At 47.7% G+C, this 15,776-nt stretch overlaps 1 protein-coding gene across 3 annotated transcripts in view; it reads right to left on the reverse strand.

Moving 5' to 3' along the window:
- Positions 1-318: 318 nt before the first annotated feature.
- MCCC2 (methylcrotonyl-CoA carboxylase subunit 2) overlaps positions 319-15,776 on the reverse strand; it is a 61,709-nt gene continuing 46,251 nt past the window's right edge. Inside the window, exons 11-18 of one of the 3 annotated variants that reach the window (XM_046665630.1) lie at positions 14,381-14,453; positions 10,945-11,021; positions 9,392-9,458; positions 6,612-6,768; positions 5,658-5,772; positions 3,830-3,915; positions 1,131-1,278; positions 319-735 (exon numbers count right to left, since the gene is read on the reverse strand). In XM_046665630.1, coding sequence (XP_046521586.1) covers positions 1,161-1,278; positions 3,830-3,915; positions 5,658-5,772; positions 6,612-6,768; positions 9,392-9,458; positions 10,945-11,021; positions 14,381-14,453 — 693 coding nt within the window. In that variant the 3' untranslated portion in view covers positions 319-735; positions 1,131-1,160. Of the gene's footprint in view, positions 1,279-3,829; positions 3,916-5,657; positions 5,773-6,611; positions 6,769-9,391; positions 9,459-10,944; positions 11,022-14,380; positions 14,454-15,776 lie in introns of all 3 variants that reach the window. The other 2 variants (XM_046665629.1, XM_046665631.1) reach the window with 2 other exon arrangements.

A 15,776-nucleotide genomic window follows, 5' to 3' on the forward strand; every position in this document is an offset into this window, starting at 1 on the left:
AGCAACCTGGGGTCACGGGTTCAGATCCCAGGCGTGGACCTACACACCGCTCATCAAGCCACACCGTGGAGGCATCCCACATGCAGAGTAGAGGAAGACTGGTACAGATGTTAGCTCAGGGCCAGTCTTCCTCAACAACAACAACAATAAAAGAATGTGGAGACATGCCAGGGGCTGCGGGAGGCGCATGGGGAGTTAGTGTGTGATGGGGACACAGTTCCCTCTGGGAAAAGTTCTGAGGTGGACAGTGGTGATGCCGCACAGCAATGTAAATGTGCGTGAAGCCACATAACTACACACTTAAAAATGGTCAGGATGGTAAATTTTATGTTACATATATTTTACCACAATTTAAAGGAAGAATGAAGAGGTAATTTTGTGTTATTTGTATCTTTTAGAATGAGAGTGTGTTCATGTACTACTAGAGAAACACCAGGGCAGATGGTGGAGTGGGCCGGGAGGGACCCGCAGACGGAGCTGAACAGAGCGGCCGAGGAGGCTGGCAGGAGCCTGGGGCGCGAGGGCCTGGCAGCAGGGATGTATGTCCAGGAGGGGATCCCGCTGGCCCAAGTGCTGCGGGGAATCAAGTCAGATAAAGTCGGGAAAGAGCACGCTGGTCTCAGCATCAGGGAGGTCAACCCTGGAGAGGCTGCCGGGCGAGGAGGGAACGGGCAGGAAACAGGGCCCAGTGCAGACCCCAGGAAGCCTGATACCGTGCGAGGGAGGAGGACGTGGCTGGAAGGAAAAGCAAGAGAAGCTCTTAAAAAATAAGTGTGCTAAAATATCACTGTGCATCATTAGCAAAGCAATCATTTCAGAGGAAATATACCTTTACATCAATCATCTCAATAACACTTGAACTTACAGGTTATAGAACTTTTCATGCTACGTGTGGGTTACAAAGGTAACTAAGTGATTCTGTTCACTTTACGGTGGTAAAGCTAAGCCACAGAAAAATTTCTCTAACAAAATTTACAAGGAATTGAGGTTCATCAAATAAATATCTTCACTGATTTTTTTTTAAGGTAGAAAAGTACAATGCACTGTGTTAAGAAAACAATTTTACTGTATCAGCTACATGTTGAAAAAGTCTACAATTTTAAGGCTACTAATGCATTAATTTTTGGTACACGTCCAACGGAAGGCGCTTCCTACTCCAGTTACATCCTCAAGACGCCAAAGTCGGTCTTCGGGATGGGCGCGTTGAGGGCTGCGCTGATACTGAGCCCCAGGACCAGCCTGGTGTCCACCGGATCAATGATCCCATCATCCCACAGCCTAATGAAAGAACAAAGACCAGTTATTAGGAATCCACCACTACACACCCAGAAATGCCGAAGAGGCTTTCCTCTAGGGAACACATGGATCCGCTGACCAGCTTCTGTGGACTATAATCTCACAACCGGAACCACATTCAAGAGAGGGAAAAAGGGAGAAAGAAAAACAACAGACTTTCGTCCCAGGCCCCAGAGAATGCCAAATCCAGCTATGGCTTAGGGAATAGCTTACCATAAGAAACTTCAAATAATCCCCAATTTAAAAATATTTTCACTTATTTCAGGAAAAACCATTCCTGCCCCTCTTCCACACACATAAACGGACAAATCAAGTTGATGCATTCCTGTTATTAATATGGAAAGCCACATAAACCCAGGTAATGGTTCCAACCAAAGTCTCTACTGGAAAAGGAGTATTCCCCAACTCTCCAAACTCTTAAGAAACAGGAAAATTACTGAATCGACTCCAGTACATTTTATTAATAAAGCACCTTCAGATGCAGTTCTGCATTTTTTGCTACAATAGGAAAAACAAGTAAAAGATTTCAACTGCTTTCAGAAGAAATTTTTAAGTTGAAATTTTAGTTGCTTTTCATTGACAACCTCTAAACTGTAAAGAAAAATGAATGAGAAATATTGCTTTTTAAAGGTCATTAGTAGGTGGCAGTTTTGTTTCTTTAAACAAACTGCCTTTGGTATCTGGACATGGCATCAATTATTAAACCTCATCACACTGACAGACCATGAACCCAATCTTTGCTCCTAAAACATTCATAATAGGGACCCTGCAGTATCAACGGCCAATAGAAGAAGGCCACTCTTGTCCTCTGTAACCAGCTCACTCATGAGTCCCTGCTGAAGCACCCGCACAGTCACGGCAGCTCCATGAGGGCGGGGCTGCTTCACGATGGTCAGTGAGAAGCCTGCCCCAGGTACAGGGCTCGCATCACAGCCCGAGAAAGTCTGATTATCACAAGTGACACAAGGAGACTGGCATGCTGCAAACGTAACACACAAGGACGAAGAGAAACAGAGGAACTCCTGGTGGCAGATGAGGACAGAGCCTCCGACAGACAGACCCGGCCACACCAGAGCCTAAACACACCCGGCATTAAATGTTCAGCTGAGATTTATTAAACCCGAGTAAGGTGCCAGAAACTGGCTTGAAAATCCTTTCGTCTTTGAAAGACAGCTTGTCTCCGCACCACCCAGTGTCCAGAGGGTCAAGCAACTACAAGTCAGCAGAAAACCTCACTGCCTTTCAATGTTCATATCCGAAGAGAAGTCCATCTGGGCTGTCTGCTCACCTCCTTGAATAGAATGCACTAAAATAATAATAATAATGTGAGTAGGAAAATCATAAAGGATTCAGCCTTTCTCAAGAGATGACTTAGCCAGGGCTGAAAAACAAATTAACAGCTCATACAAAATATGCTATTTTTCAAAGTTCAATATTTCAACTGTCCTTATAAATTTCAGTCAAAATCTTATGTAAAAACAAAAACAAACTGTAGGTGATTTTACAATATTTATTCCCTCTAAAACCTTTTACAGTTTTTCTATTTCCTCTTGGCTTCTACTGGCTCCAAATAAGTCTGCTTAAGTGATGGTAAAAAGAAGGGCATGTTTATTTCTCAAATCAAAGACCATAAAATACTTTGTTCTTAATTAAATGAATCAATGACCCACCACACAAAATATTCCTGTAAATTTGTGTACCTTGTAAAAATACATGTTAACAAGAAGAGAAACTGGTTTTTTAAAAGCCCCAAATGGCGCTACTGGAATTCTGGACTGACTACACTCCAGCGGCCATCGGTTGGTCGAGGCTCCGTGCCCTCGGCCAGGGAGGGCCCCGCCGCAGGGCGCACTCAGCCGCGTGGGGCAGGTCTGCCGCGACTCCCTCCCGTCTCCACTGAGCCTTCACCAGTAAGCGGCATAACTCACAGCACAACCTAATTTTAAAAGACACGAGTAGTTATTTTCTTTTCTCCATCTGCCCGAGGGATAAAAGGCAGACAGGAGGCTTCGATTAGTCTTCAGAACGCAGAGCATTAGAGCAGCTGAGACAGAGGTCGGAACGCTCACGCCAGCAAGTCTCCAGCTGGGACGGCATGATAATTTACTGCCTCACTAAGTGGCATCAGAAGCAAAGAGAACCAAGAGACCCCGGCCTGAGTGCACGAGCACACTGCTAACAAGTGCCAACCTCACGCTTCAAATGAGGCAAAAACAAATAGAGGGATCTGACAGCAATCCATGTGTTTAAGCAAAAATTAGAACAGAACTAATTCCTGAAGGTTGACACAGTGGGATTGTACCTCCTAGCCCCCCAGCCCCAGCGTGGCCCCTCTGGCTGCCGGACCCTCTGCGCAGAATGAGACTGGTGGTGGACCCACAGCCCAGCCTGGGACTGGGGGCATTTCGGTAGCAGGCACTCCCATCACAGACACAAGAGGACAGAATCAAGTGTGTTCAGACATCATTTTTTGTTCCCACCAAGGCTGAATCATCCCAAGTGCCCAGACCTCTGGACGCAGCTGCTCCCCTACCTGGCACTGGAATAGTAAGGGTTTCCTTCCTCTTCGAACCTCGCCATGATGGGCGCTTTCAAAGCTGCTTCCTCAGCACTGGAGAACTGAAAGAAACACGGCCCAGAGTGAGGCAGCTGCCGCGGGACAGCAGAGCCACCCAGAGCTCCTCGGGAAAAGGGGCAGCAGAGCCCGTGAATAATAATGTCACAACCACACCTGCGCAGGGATGTATGGACTGCATGCGACGCCAGAACATACATGATCTCACCCGAGACACAAGTGTCGACGGGCGCACAGGGACACCCCCCAGAGACAATGTCCTGAGGCCCTTTAACGTGGGGTCGGAACCGAGGTCTGGCGAGTTGCCATAACCCCAGGACACAGCGACTGAGGTGGATCACACAATATGGAAGCTGCACCAGTTAGCAGCTTCTGCTTAAGGGGGTGGAGAAGAGGAGCCCATTCAAAATAGCCCAAATTTTAAAGCTTAAAGGGGTAAAACAGCAACCACACCTGGAACAACCTCCTCGGTCTATCTCCCACACAGCTGAGAGAGTTTTCCCCAATTAAAAATTGAACAGTTTGCCCATCAGTATCACAAGAAAGAACTGATAATTAATTCAGATGTAAAAATCTTTATGCAAACTAATTTTGAAACCCTGAAAAGTATTTTCAACTTAAAAAATATTCCACAGACACACAAAAAGACTTATTTCAAATAAATCCAACCTCTTTCTACGTACTTTCATAGTTTAGTATCATTCTAGGTCCAGAATTTGGAGGGAGAACCACTAGAATCCTATACTTTCCTTTCGTTTATAAAAATAGGTGAATTCATGCATCTGTATATCAAATTAATCAAAGCACAACTGTCTAACGAGAGACCCCCACGCTGGGCTGGAGCTCACGGCACGTCTCGCAAACCTCAGGGGAGGTCCACACCCCCACAAGGAAAGCCTGCCTTCGCTCGGACACCAGTCGGCACTGAGGTGAACTGAAACCTTGTCTATGTCCTGCTGCTTGGAAAAGAACAGGGGACGAGAGGCGTGGGCCGGCCGCACTCGGGGAGGCAGGCCCGCCCTCTGGCTTTACCGTACCCCACCCCACGGAGAAGGTGGCCCACTGCCCTTCCCGGAGGGCCGGCCTGGGAACCTGAGGGCCGGCGGCCTCCACTCCGGCCTGGTGCCCAGGAGACAGTGACCGAAGCGTGTCAGCAACATGCACGGATCTCTCAGAGACTCGGCACCCACACAAAGTAGTTACGTCATAACTAGCAAAATTAACGCAAAATTTCAGAAGCATCTCTAAGAGACACAAACAAGAGTCCACTTTAAAAGCAGCCACTGCTGACTTGTCTCTCATCGAGCTCTTGTTCCTCTCCATTTACACTTAGACAGTTTAATAATATTCTTCAGTTCTCATTCGATGACCGAACCCTCCCACTCAAGTATGTTCATCAAAAAGCTAAAATAGAAAAAGCACAGTTCTGCTGCTTTAGGTCATAGAACCAAGCAAGTCAGTCAGATTTACTTAAATCTCACTAAGTGGCAATGATGAAGACTGAGACATCTCTGTGCCTCAGGCATAGGCTCCAAGTGTTTTCTTGGAGATCCTGAAAAATTTATAAATTACCACAAAGAAGGTACATCAAAGAAATGGCTCTGAGAAGACAGAGAGGAAATGCGTAGTCTATGCTGAAGCAACTTCCAGGCCAGCGTCTCCCAAACAGAGCCAGCCGCGAGGCGCTGCTGGTGCTAGAGCCAGGAACACGGAGGGGTGGGGACGCTGCTCCCGGCTCCAGGCCGGTCACGTGAAAGCTGGACCGCGGAGGAGAGACGACATGCACCTGTTTCCCTTCTCGCGCTCTCTGGTCCTTCGCTACTGTCGCCAGCACGTTGGCTGCCTGCTCTCCTCCCATCACTGAGACTCGGGCGTTCGGCCACAGGTAGAGGAACCTCGGGCTGGGGGAAAAGAAAGGAGGATCAAATTAACTCAACTGTACAACACAGCTTTCCAGAGGCCCATGTTTACCTGTAAAACCAGGGGCTCTTCATTCTAGTTGCTCATTACAATTACATGGGGAGCTTTAAAAAAATACCCACCCCAGACTAACTCTCCAGCAGTGGGCCCGAGAGGAGCGTGATTTTTAAGTTCTCCAGGTGACTCTGATGTCTGTTCTGATAAATTGTCTTTTTTGATTTCATCTACATGTACTGGGCATAAAAGTATTCACAACATCCTCTTAGATCTGTGGTCACAGCCTGTTTTCCATGCCTAACGTTGGTTATATGTGGCTTCTTGCTTTATTTTCAGTTTTACCAGGGGATTATCAATTTTGTTCACCTTTTCAAACAAACCTACTTTGGGCCGTACTGAGTCTTCCATCTTTACGTCTGTTCTTTCTCAAGTCCTGCTTTCTACTTCTCCTGTGTCGGACAGGCTGCTCTTTTCTGAACTTTGTGAGCAGGCTGCTTGGCAGGCTGGTTTTCAGCCTTCCTTCCTTCCCTCCCAGGACATCTAGTAAAGTCCACAAACCTTTCTCAAAGCAGGACTGTAGCTATATCACACAAGCTATGATACATAATATTTTCATTATCTGCCCTTTCAAAATGGTTCCTGATTCCCATTGTGGATTTCTTTAATCCATGTGGATTAGCGTCACATTTCATTTCACCCCTCCAGATGATACAAATTATGGTATAATCGATCAAGATCTGTGAATGCCATTACTATATTTCAAATAAACGTGAAATAAACTGACCATGTGTAATTACACTTCAAGTATGAGGACAACACATACCTATATGCTCTGCCACACATCCCATAGTTTCCAGCCCCGTAGGATCCCCCAATGATGATGGTCATCTTAGGCACACTGGCACAGGCCACGGCAGACACCATCTTGGCGCCATCCTTGGCAATTCCTTCAGCTTCATAGTCTCTTCCAACCATAAATCCTAAGAGGAAGAACAGAAGGAGTCCCTGGAGGCGGAGGACGTGCAGAAGTCAATGCCACCCAGTACTGGAAGGGCATCTCATCGTAAACTCACTCACTCCAGGCCTCCCACCCCAACAAAATATCTATATTTGAAGTATGCCCCAAAAATAAAAATGAAGTTTTTATTTTAAAGGGTAAAATAAAATTTTCTCTAATCGCTTTTTAAGTTTCTTAAAACCGTTCATGTGGATGCACACGAGATCTTCAAACAACTTAAGGATGCAATTTATCTTCAAGAAATTCTCTCACACCAGCAGCCTGCTGGTGCAGGGATGACGTGACAAGCAAGGAGAGGACGGTGTGTGACACGGCGACCTGTGAGGGCTTCGGCAGTCGCTGACTTGGTTTGAAACACGGACTGTTCCTTCTGAAGTAAGTGCTGCTTTCAAACTTTGATGGAATAAAGACGAACGTTTCACAGGGCTGCGCAGAGTCCCTGTCAGTCACTCAAGAGCAGGGCAAGAAAGATTTCATCTAACTACGGATCCTCCTCCTCAAGCTCCCGGGTCTGCAGCTCCACTGGGCCTCCCGGCCTCAGGCTCCCTCCTCGTCACTCAGAAACACTGGCCAGGCTTCACTTGCCTGCCCCACCCCACACTCACCCGCCCACTGGAGAGTCAGGGTGCGTGCTCTGCAGATCTCCAGCATCAGGTCATCCAACTCAATTCCACCAGTTTTTACACAGCACCTGCACTTGCTGAGGCCACAGCAGAGCTGATGAACAGCCCTCGCCCTCACCAGGCACCATCGCCTCCTTGGCTCCCCCTGAGCTGGGCCCCCAGGACAGCTCAGAAACTCCTGTGTCGCCCTTACCTTAACTCCCTGTGACAGGCCGCCATCACTCTCTCACCTGTCGACTCTCTGTAAGCTCTCACGCCCTGCCCAGCACCCCTGGGCCCGGCCCCTGCAGTCCCTGTGGAGGATCTTTCAAGAGGAAAGCTGAGGCCGCCTCACTTGGCTTTCTCCTCTCTCTCTCACCTTAAGAAACAGCGTATCATGCTCCCTTCCTTCCTTTCCTCTCACCTCCGTGGAAGAAACGAGAGTCACTCAAAGATGCCTCTGAGCTCTCTTCTCTTCTCTGAGGGTGTTCTTACCTCTGCCCATAGCTTGAAACACACCTCCACACTCTGACGTTGCCACGTCTTCACCTCCAGCTAACACAGCTCTTCTGTGCTGAAGATTTACTCAGCTGCGAACCGTGTGCCTCCCATGAATATCGCACAGCTCCCGCAAACGCAACACTGCCAAGCCAAACTCAGACTCCCCCTCTGCTCTCTGCCCAACCAAGCCAACAAAATAAAACGAGACGAGCACTGAACCTTCCAGGCACAAGGTCTAACCTACTAGTGGTTAATAAATCATGACTCATTATCAGAAACGAGGCCCCCGGACCAGTGAAGCTGCAGACTCTGCCCTTTTACAAGGTTTGCCCATGGCCTCTCAGGCTGCCCTCTAGACAGAACTCTCAAACCCATCTAACAAAAATCCCTTAAACTTCAGGGCAGCGCCAGACGAAGGCTTTTCAGCACCAGCTCTATTTAACGCCCTGCGACTGTAGAGTGCCAACTCCCTCTTCTCGCAACACCTGCCCGATCCCAACAACAACTCAGAGCCTCGCCTTCCTCTGAACCCATGAGATCCACGGATAATGCAGAAGACTGAGGAGAAAAAGAAGTTTTCAGCTAACCCACATTTCTGAGTGCCTTCCATATGTCAGGTACTGTGCAAAGAAGTACAAACAAGAGAATCACAGAATTCCAGGAAAAAAAGAACTGGAGCCAGAAGAGACCTTAAAAACCACTTTGGGGGGCTGGCCCCATGGCCGAGTGGTTAAGTTCACATGCTCTGCTTCAGCAGTCAACAGTTTTGCCGGTTCGGATCCTGGGCGTGGACATGGCACCGCTTGTCAGGACACACTGAGGCGGCATCCCACATGCCACAACTAGAAGGACCCACAACTAAAAATATGCAACTATGTACTGGAGGATTTTGGGGAGAAAAAGGAAAAATAAAATCTTTAAAAAAAACAAACCACTTCGTCTACCATGTTAAGACCATCTATGGATGTGACACTGTTCATGTCATTCTTTGGGGTCAAAAATCAAATGCCCAGACTTTGGTTCAGGATGTACATGTACATTTTAAAAAGATGTTGCTTCAGGTAGAATTAACTGCACAGTGAAAGGCGAGGAAAAGGGAGATGAAAACACACACTTGAAACCCTTGAAGGGGAACAAAGTGCTGAGAAAGAGACGATGGGCCAGACGACCCACCCCACCATGGCAATCAGGGGTTCCCGCTGCTGTCTGGGCTGCGGGGCTGCAGGTGCAGGAGGAAAGGGGGCCACTGACCGTGATGCGTGTAACTCAGAGACTGCTTCTCTGAGAAAATATGAATAAACTCCCCCAAGTCTTTAAGGCTCAGAAGAATCAACCCTGAAAGGGGCTCTAGAAGGACCACGCCCAATAGCACCTTCTGCTACTATCTAAGTGTCCCATGTCTGCACTGTCCAATGTTGGAGCCGTCCTCGACAGGCTGCTCCAGCGTTAACTGCAACCAAGCTGACTGAGCCATTTTCTTACCAGTAATGTTTTGAAGGAAGAGCAGAGGAATTTTCCTTTGGCAGCATAACTGGACGAAGTGAGCCCCCTATTAGCAAATAAGAAAGAAATCTCTTTAAAGGGGGGTTAACAAATCTGTCAGCATCATACACCCCACAACACCACACTTGGGTGAAAGATAAGGAGTCCGCTCTGCCTGGCCAGTCTGACCTGACAGTAACAGTAACCCTAACATGACGGTGTGGGCCGCTATGAGGGACAGGGGCTGTGGTTTGTGCTGTCACCTATGGCACACAGTGTTGGACAGAGCTGTCGGACAGCCAAGTCAGGGAGGACGTCAGCCACTAACATTCCCAACAGCAAGTGGAACTTAAGTAACAAGAAAGAGCTCTCGTCCGTGAGGATCCCTGGACCTCACTGCACGAGAGCTCCCGTCTCCACTTTGAAGAAGGTGCAGTGTAATCCAGAACCCTTCTGGGAGATCTATGACGACATCTGTCTTGATGAGCCCCTGAAATTTTTTCATGCATAAGATTACAGTAAAACACATCTTTCTTACCAACATGCCCCAAATAAATGGGATCTCGGATGAGTGCTAGAGACCTTCTAACCGTGAGTTTAGGAAATTATTTAAAAACACAAAAATATAACTATTCCTTTCCTGATCTTCTGAAGATTATGTAAGAAAACCCTTCTAAATCTTTCCTTTATATTTTACTCTCTCTTTGCAGATCCCTTTAACTTTGCTGGAAATGCCTTCACAAGTACAAAAGCACAAAGTAACTACTCGGCCTCAAATACAAGAATGAGGAAGTCACGTAGCCGTTGGCCCTCCTTCCACAAGGGAACTGTCAGACGGAGGCCAAACACGCTTCCCGCTTCCCGTGACTCGTGCTGACAAACAGACCTAGGTGGAGTCTGTGAGGCCGACATTGCCTCTACGGAAATAAGTCCATTATACGTCCATTAAAAGTCACTATTTTGGGAATATTTAATATTTTAGGAAATGCTATATATAATCACTTAAATGAAAAAAAGCAAAACCTCTCTATATATGGCAACATCAATTTTGTTTTTAAAAAAAAAAGATAGGAAAAAACCAAGGAACCATTTCCAAAAAGTGAAAATAAAACCAAGTGAAACTGAGGACGGGATAGAACAGAGCAATCGGAAGACGCCTCCGACGCCCGAACGGTAGGTCTGAGCCCCTCAGGTGCGTGAAGCCCTGGAGACGAGCCTCCTCTGGGACGAGCGCTCCCAAAGTCGCGGACCACGCCTGCGCCATCAGAGCAGACACAACCCGGGCATCTTAGCACTTTCCTAAAGCGAACGCTGGACTCTTCAACAGCCCTCAGACAGTTCGCCATGTCCACGTAAACCTCCGGGAAACCTGTCCCAACACTAGCCCACACACGTGCTCACGTGCTCGCAGACACAGTGCTCCATTTGCTAAGGCAGCTGGTTAAACATTTTAAAGCTTTTATGCAATAAATTTTCATTCATTATTTGACCTTCTAAGTTCATTAAGTTTAAATTAAAACAGAAAATCTCGAAACATTTTTGTCCGTACTTGCCTTTTTCGCAGATTCAGAAAAGAGAACTCCGTTATTTCCAATGATACCTATTGGGTATCCAAATATTCTAGCAAATCCTCAAAAGAAAATTCAAGAAAGATTTATGCATTTCAGAGGGCTTTGAATTCACAACAGACATACTCATACACCTTTATTTCAGATCAAAGCTTCCCTGTGGAGGTTTGTCTATCATATGAAACAGCCCATGTCACAGCTTCCTGTTTCTAAGCTACCGGAGTCTGAATTTGCTTTTGTGAAAGGGGTACATCTGTGTCAAGCTACCCGCCAGTCCGCCCGCTCGGTTCGGTCGAAGGATGGGCTCGGGCTGTGTTATCCGTTCGCTCAGTCACACTCGCCTGGTGCCACTGAGGATGGGACACCGAGCACAGGGTGAGGCAGACGACCGAGAGACGGGGGCCCTTAAAGCTCGACGTGCAGGGCCCTGGCCAGCTTCAGGGGACCCGCGTGCCCAAAATGCCTGTGGTAACAACAGGCCCTTGAAGAAAAGCGGATCCAGCCAGCAAAGGCAAGCTGTGCAAAAAGCAGGAACAGGTCAAGCCCGGCGAGAACCCGGTCCAAGGCGAGCAACCCAGCCAAGCTCAGAAGGATGAACCACTCCACTGTCACTTCCTCTGTCCGCATCGTTCGTCCACCTTTCCATAAGTTTGGTGTTTATCCCCCCACCACTCCCACTCTCTCCAAAGACCCTCTCTCCACACACACAGGACAGGGAGAAGGACAAGGACAAACGAACCCCTTCTTCCCCGAGGCAGACAGCTCGACTTGGGAGGCTGACTCGTTGTCGCCCTGAAGAGCCCGAGCAGACTTTCCCCAGGCCCACGACCCAGGGACAGGGGCTCTCGGCTGCCAAAGCTGCCGTGCCGAGTGCTAATGGCCTGACCTTTTCTTTACTCTGGCCTTGACTTACCATCTTTAAAAAATTCTATTTATGATGCAATAAAATGCACCACGGACGTGATGGTCACCTAGACTCCTCTGGCTCTTCCAGGTTTGAAATCCCAACTGAGGGCCTGTGCTGGTCTCCCTGAACGGCAGGGCACCACAGGGCTGGACGTCCCAAAGGCCTGGCAAGGCCCTGAGCACCGCCCCACAAGAAGCGGGGCCCCTGCCACCCCTCAGTGCACGGCCGCTCCGAGAACTACCAGCCCCTCCTGACCGCCCTGCAGACACATGCAGCCACAGGCACCACACGAGGACCAGGGAGGGACCCTGGGGGCCGTGGAGGCACCTGAGCCTCAGCAACGTCTGCTCTGCTCCCCATCACCACCCCCCACGGCACCCTCGATCTCATGCCCCCTCTGACCCTCTCACGCCCCCTCAACCCTCTCATGCCCCCTGAGCCTCTCACACCCCGCCCCCACCCTCTCATGCCCCCTCCTCACCTCCTCCTGCCCCTCTGGCCCTCCCGTGCCCGCCCCTCTTCTCTCCTTCACTTCCCTCCCCTCTCTCTCAACTTTGAGTTCCAATGCAGTCCACAAGAGATGGAAGAAACTGGACCTACCCCTGGAATTCTAGACAGCTAAGGCTCACAAGTATTCTGTCAAGTACAGAGCAAATACGTAAACCCAGATGACAAGGACAGCCCATCCACCTGAGAGAAAGCAGACACAGCTTTAACTCGTTCCAAGCTGCTGCACAGTGAGGTTACATCCTGAACTATCTGGTGACAAATCCTGTCTATACAGCAAACAAGCAGCTCCTGATCACTTAAACACCTGAGCACAAACCCTCAGCCCACTCCCAGGGCGAAGCCGTCTCGTGCTCGTGGGTCAGACCGGGAGGAAGTGCTGTGACTCGCCTCGAGCTTCGACGCACATCTGCAACTTGGACTTCTGCAGCTGGTTGTTTTTTCTACTCTGATATGCTGTCTTCAGATTAACTGCTACGTTTTTGAGCTTTGATAAGGCCAAATAAAATGCCCAAATTTGTTTTGCCATTTCTCTAAGATAGATTATCATGGGTCTAGCATCTGCATTTCAAATACTTTCTTCAAAGACCTACAACCTTAACACTTTTAGATGAACGAATTAACCTTATAAACCTCCTTATTTTGTTTTTTCAGACTTGGTATTCTGTCCTCTACTGTGGTCCCCCCTTACCCATAGGGGATATGTTCCAGGACTCCCAGTGGAAGCATGAGACCGGGGACAGGATGCAGCCCTGTATGTACAGGCATGCCTCAGTGAACAGCAGGGCCTTCTACTGAGAAATGCACTGTTAGGTGACTTCGCCATCGTGTGAACATCACGGATGCACGTACTCACACCCAGGCTGTAAGGGACTTACCCTACAGGACCACTGTCGCACCTGCGGTCCATCCTTGACCAAAACATCGCTACGTGGTACGAGTGTACTATATTTTTACCTATACGTATCTAATTGAGGTGTAACGGCAAAACCAGCACAAATTTCTTTTTCCTTCACAATTCCACGGGTTGAAGATTCATTCTTACCATAGATCTTAGCAACTTCAGCATACCATTCTTTTCCTTTCCTTAGTAAGTGGAAAATTTTCACCTTCTCACTTAAAGGAAGCTCTTTACAGCTTCTCTTGGGCATATCCGAGTCGCCAGCATCACCACTCTTGCACTTTGGGGCCATTACTAGGTAAAATGTGGGTTACTTCAACACAAGCACCGTGATACCACGATAGTCGATCTATAACCAAGAGGCTACTCAGTGACTACCGGGCGGGGCGTGTGTACTGCGTGGATCCGCTAGACGATGGATGATCCTCTGGACGGCGCGGGTGGGATGGAGCGGGACTACGAGAGATTTCCTCACACTACTCAGAATGGTGTGCAACTTAAAAGTTAGGAATTGTTTATTTCTGGAGTTTTCCACTTAATATTTTCAGACCGTGGTTGACCGTGGGTAACTGAAACCACGGACAGCAAAACCTTGGATAAGGGGGAACTGCTGTATTCTCAACCCAGTGTTTGCATGAATCGACGTAAGACCTACACAGAGGCTGTGAGAAGGTTTAACTCAGTCTACATCCTTCCAGGAAGCCACACATCATATGTAACTTCCTAGTTGAATTGGAGACTAAAGAACGAAGGAGAGAGTACTGAAATTTTCGAAATAATGATAGTTATCCACAGTAACAAAAAGAACTACAAATATTTCTGCTAATTTTACTAGGATAAGAACCTTTTTACACAGCTAATGCCTCAAAGTCACAGATAAGGGCCCACCCCATAGCATCTGACCGGCATCATTTTAAACTCTCTGGATGCATGAAGCCATTCAGCTACAAGTAATCTTTACAAACAGCTCCTTTTGATACTGACTCACATACTTGTACTGCTGTAAATAACAAAGCCCCTGCCGAGCGCATCCAGCCTGATACGAGGAATGACTTATCTTCAAAGCATCAGAGAAGGTTCACATTGTCAATTCTTCATCTTTGTACCTGTAACTAACGTGTCTCCGTACAAGGCTTTGAACTCACTGAATCTGCTTCCATCCACAATTCTAGCAATGACCTAGGAGGAAAAATAAGTATCCCTGAGAAATTATATTACCAAAGAACTGTTGCATTAAAGTTATTTATAAGGAAAACAAATTCATAGGGAAGTTGTCACTTTCACAAAACTTCACCCTACACAGAAAATCCTCTCACTAGAATTTTACTTTGCGTTCGCGGTTAATGCCCTGAAGTTGTTCTGGGTTCCGATTTTACACTGTGCTATAGAAGCAGGAGCACCACATGCAGAGCAGAGAAGCAGAGAGACCGTGGGCTGGCTGCTAGCCTCAGAGCTGCAGGGCCCGCTCAAACGTACTGAATGTACTGTCACGGACTCCCTCAGAAAGCTCTAGAAGGTAGAGAGCTGAGAGTCAGAAGACTTAGGCTCCGACCTAAGGTATCACATGGGATTTGTGTGTCCTGGAGTATGGTATTTAACCCCTCGGAGTCTCGGTTCTCACTCCTACAAAGATGTGACAAAGTCGTGAAGACGTGACGAACCAGCAGTAAAGGAACCTAAGAAAATAACACTGAGATGAAGAAGCAGCTCTCAGCTCTACCACTGAGAAACGAGAGTCATAGGCTGGTAAACTAAAATCCTCTGAGCCGTCTTCCTCAGCTGTTTAAAAGAAAAAAAGACAAGACTTAAAAAGTGCTAACTGAAGCACACCGCCTGGCTCTCCGTAAAAGGCAGTTATCGTTATTAAGCCTTCGACAGAGCTCACTGACTATGAAGCCGACAGACTTCCAGGATCATCCCGCATACACAGAGTTAATCTAAAAGCAGCAGCAATTACTGAATAGTTTGTCGTTGGGGCTCATCCTTACTCAGGACTATTTCAAAGAGTTCCAAACATGAAGCGCACTCCAAATTTCTCCAGAAACTGTTCTAGATGACGCTCATCATCTTCCATCCAGCTCAAACTTCCCCCTCCTGGTCACCACGTCGGTCACAGCCTTCTTTGTAAGACGCAAGGGCTGAAAAATGACTGAGTGCTGCCCAGTATCTTTCTTTCCAGAAAGTAAAGCCTTACTTTGAATTATCTTTTAGTTGTTTTCCTGAAAGCTCCAATAATATAATGAGGATAGAGCAGTTATCTGTTCTAAGCGCTATGCACCTCCAAACTCGTATGTTTAAAACAACCAGCACATACCATCCTTCCACACGGACATAAAGCCACTCAAAGGGCACACGACCCACGGCCACTTACTGTGAAACTACTTCTATCTGCTCATGACACCACCCAGCCACGTAAAATACACGAAGGCATCCTCACAAAGACAGACTGCAGGAAGCAGACAGACAACATGACATTATTCCTCTTTCCAGAAGAGGACTCGG

This window comes from Equus quagga, chromosome 7 (genome assembly GCF_021613505.1).
Source record: "Equus quagga isolate Etosha38 chromosome 7, UCLA_HA_Equagga_1.0, whole genome shotgun sequence".
Taxonomy (NCBI): domain Eukaryota; kingdom Metazoa; phylum Chordata; class Mammalia; order Perissodactyla; family Equidae; genus Equus; species Equus quagga.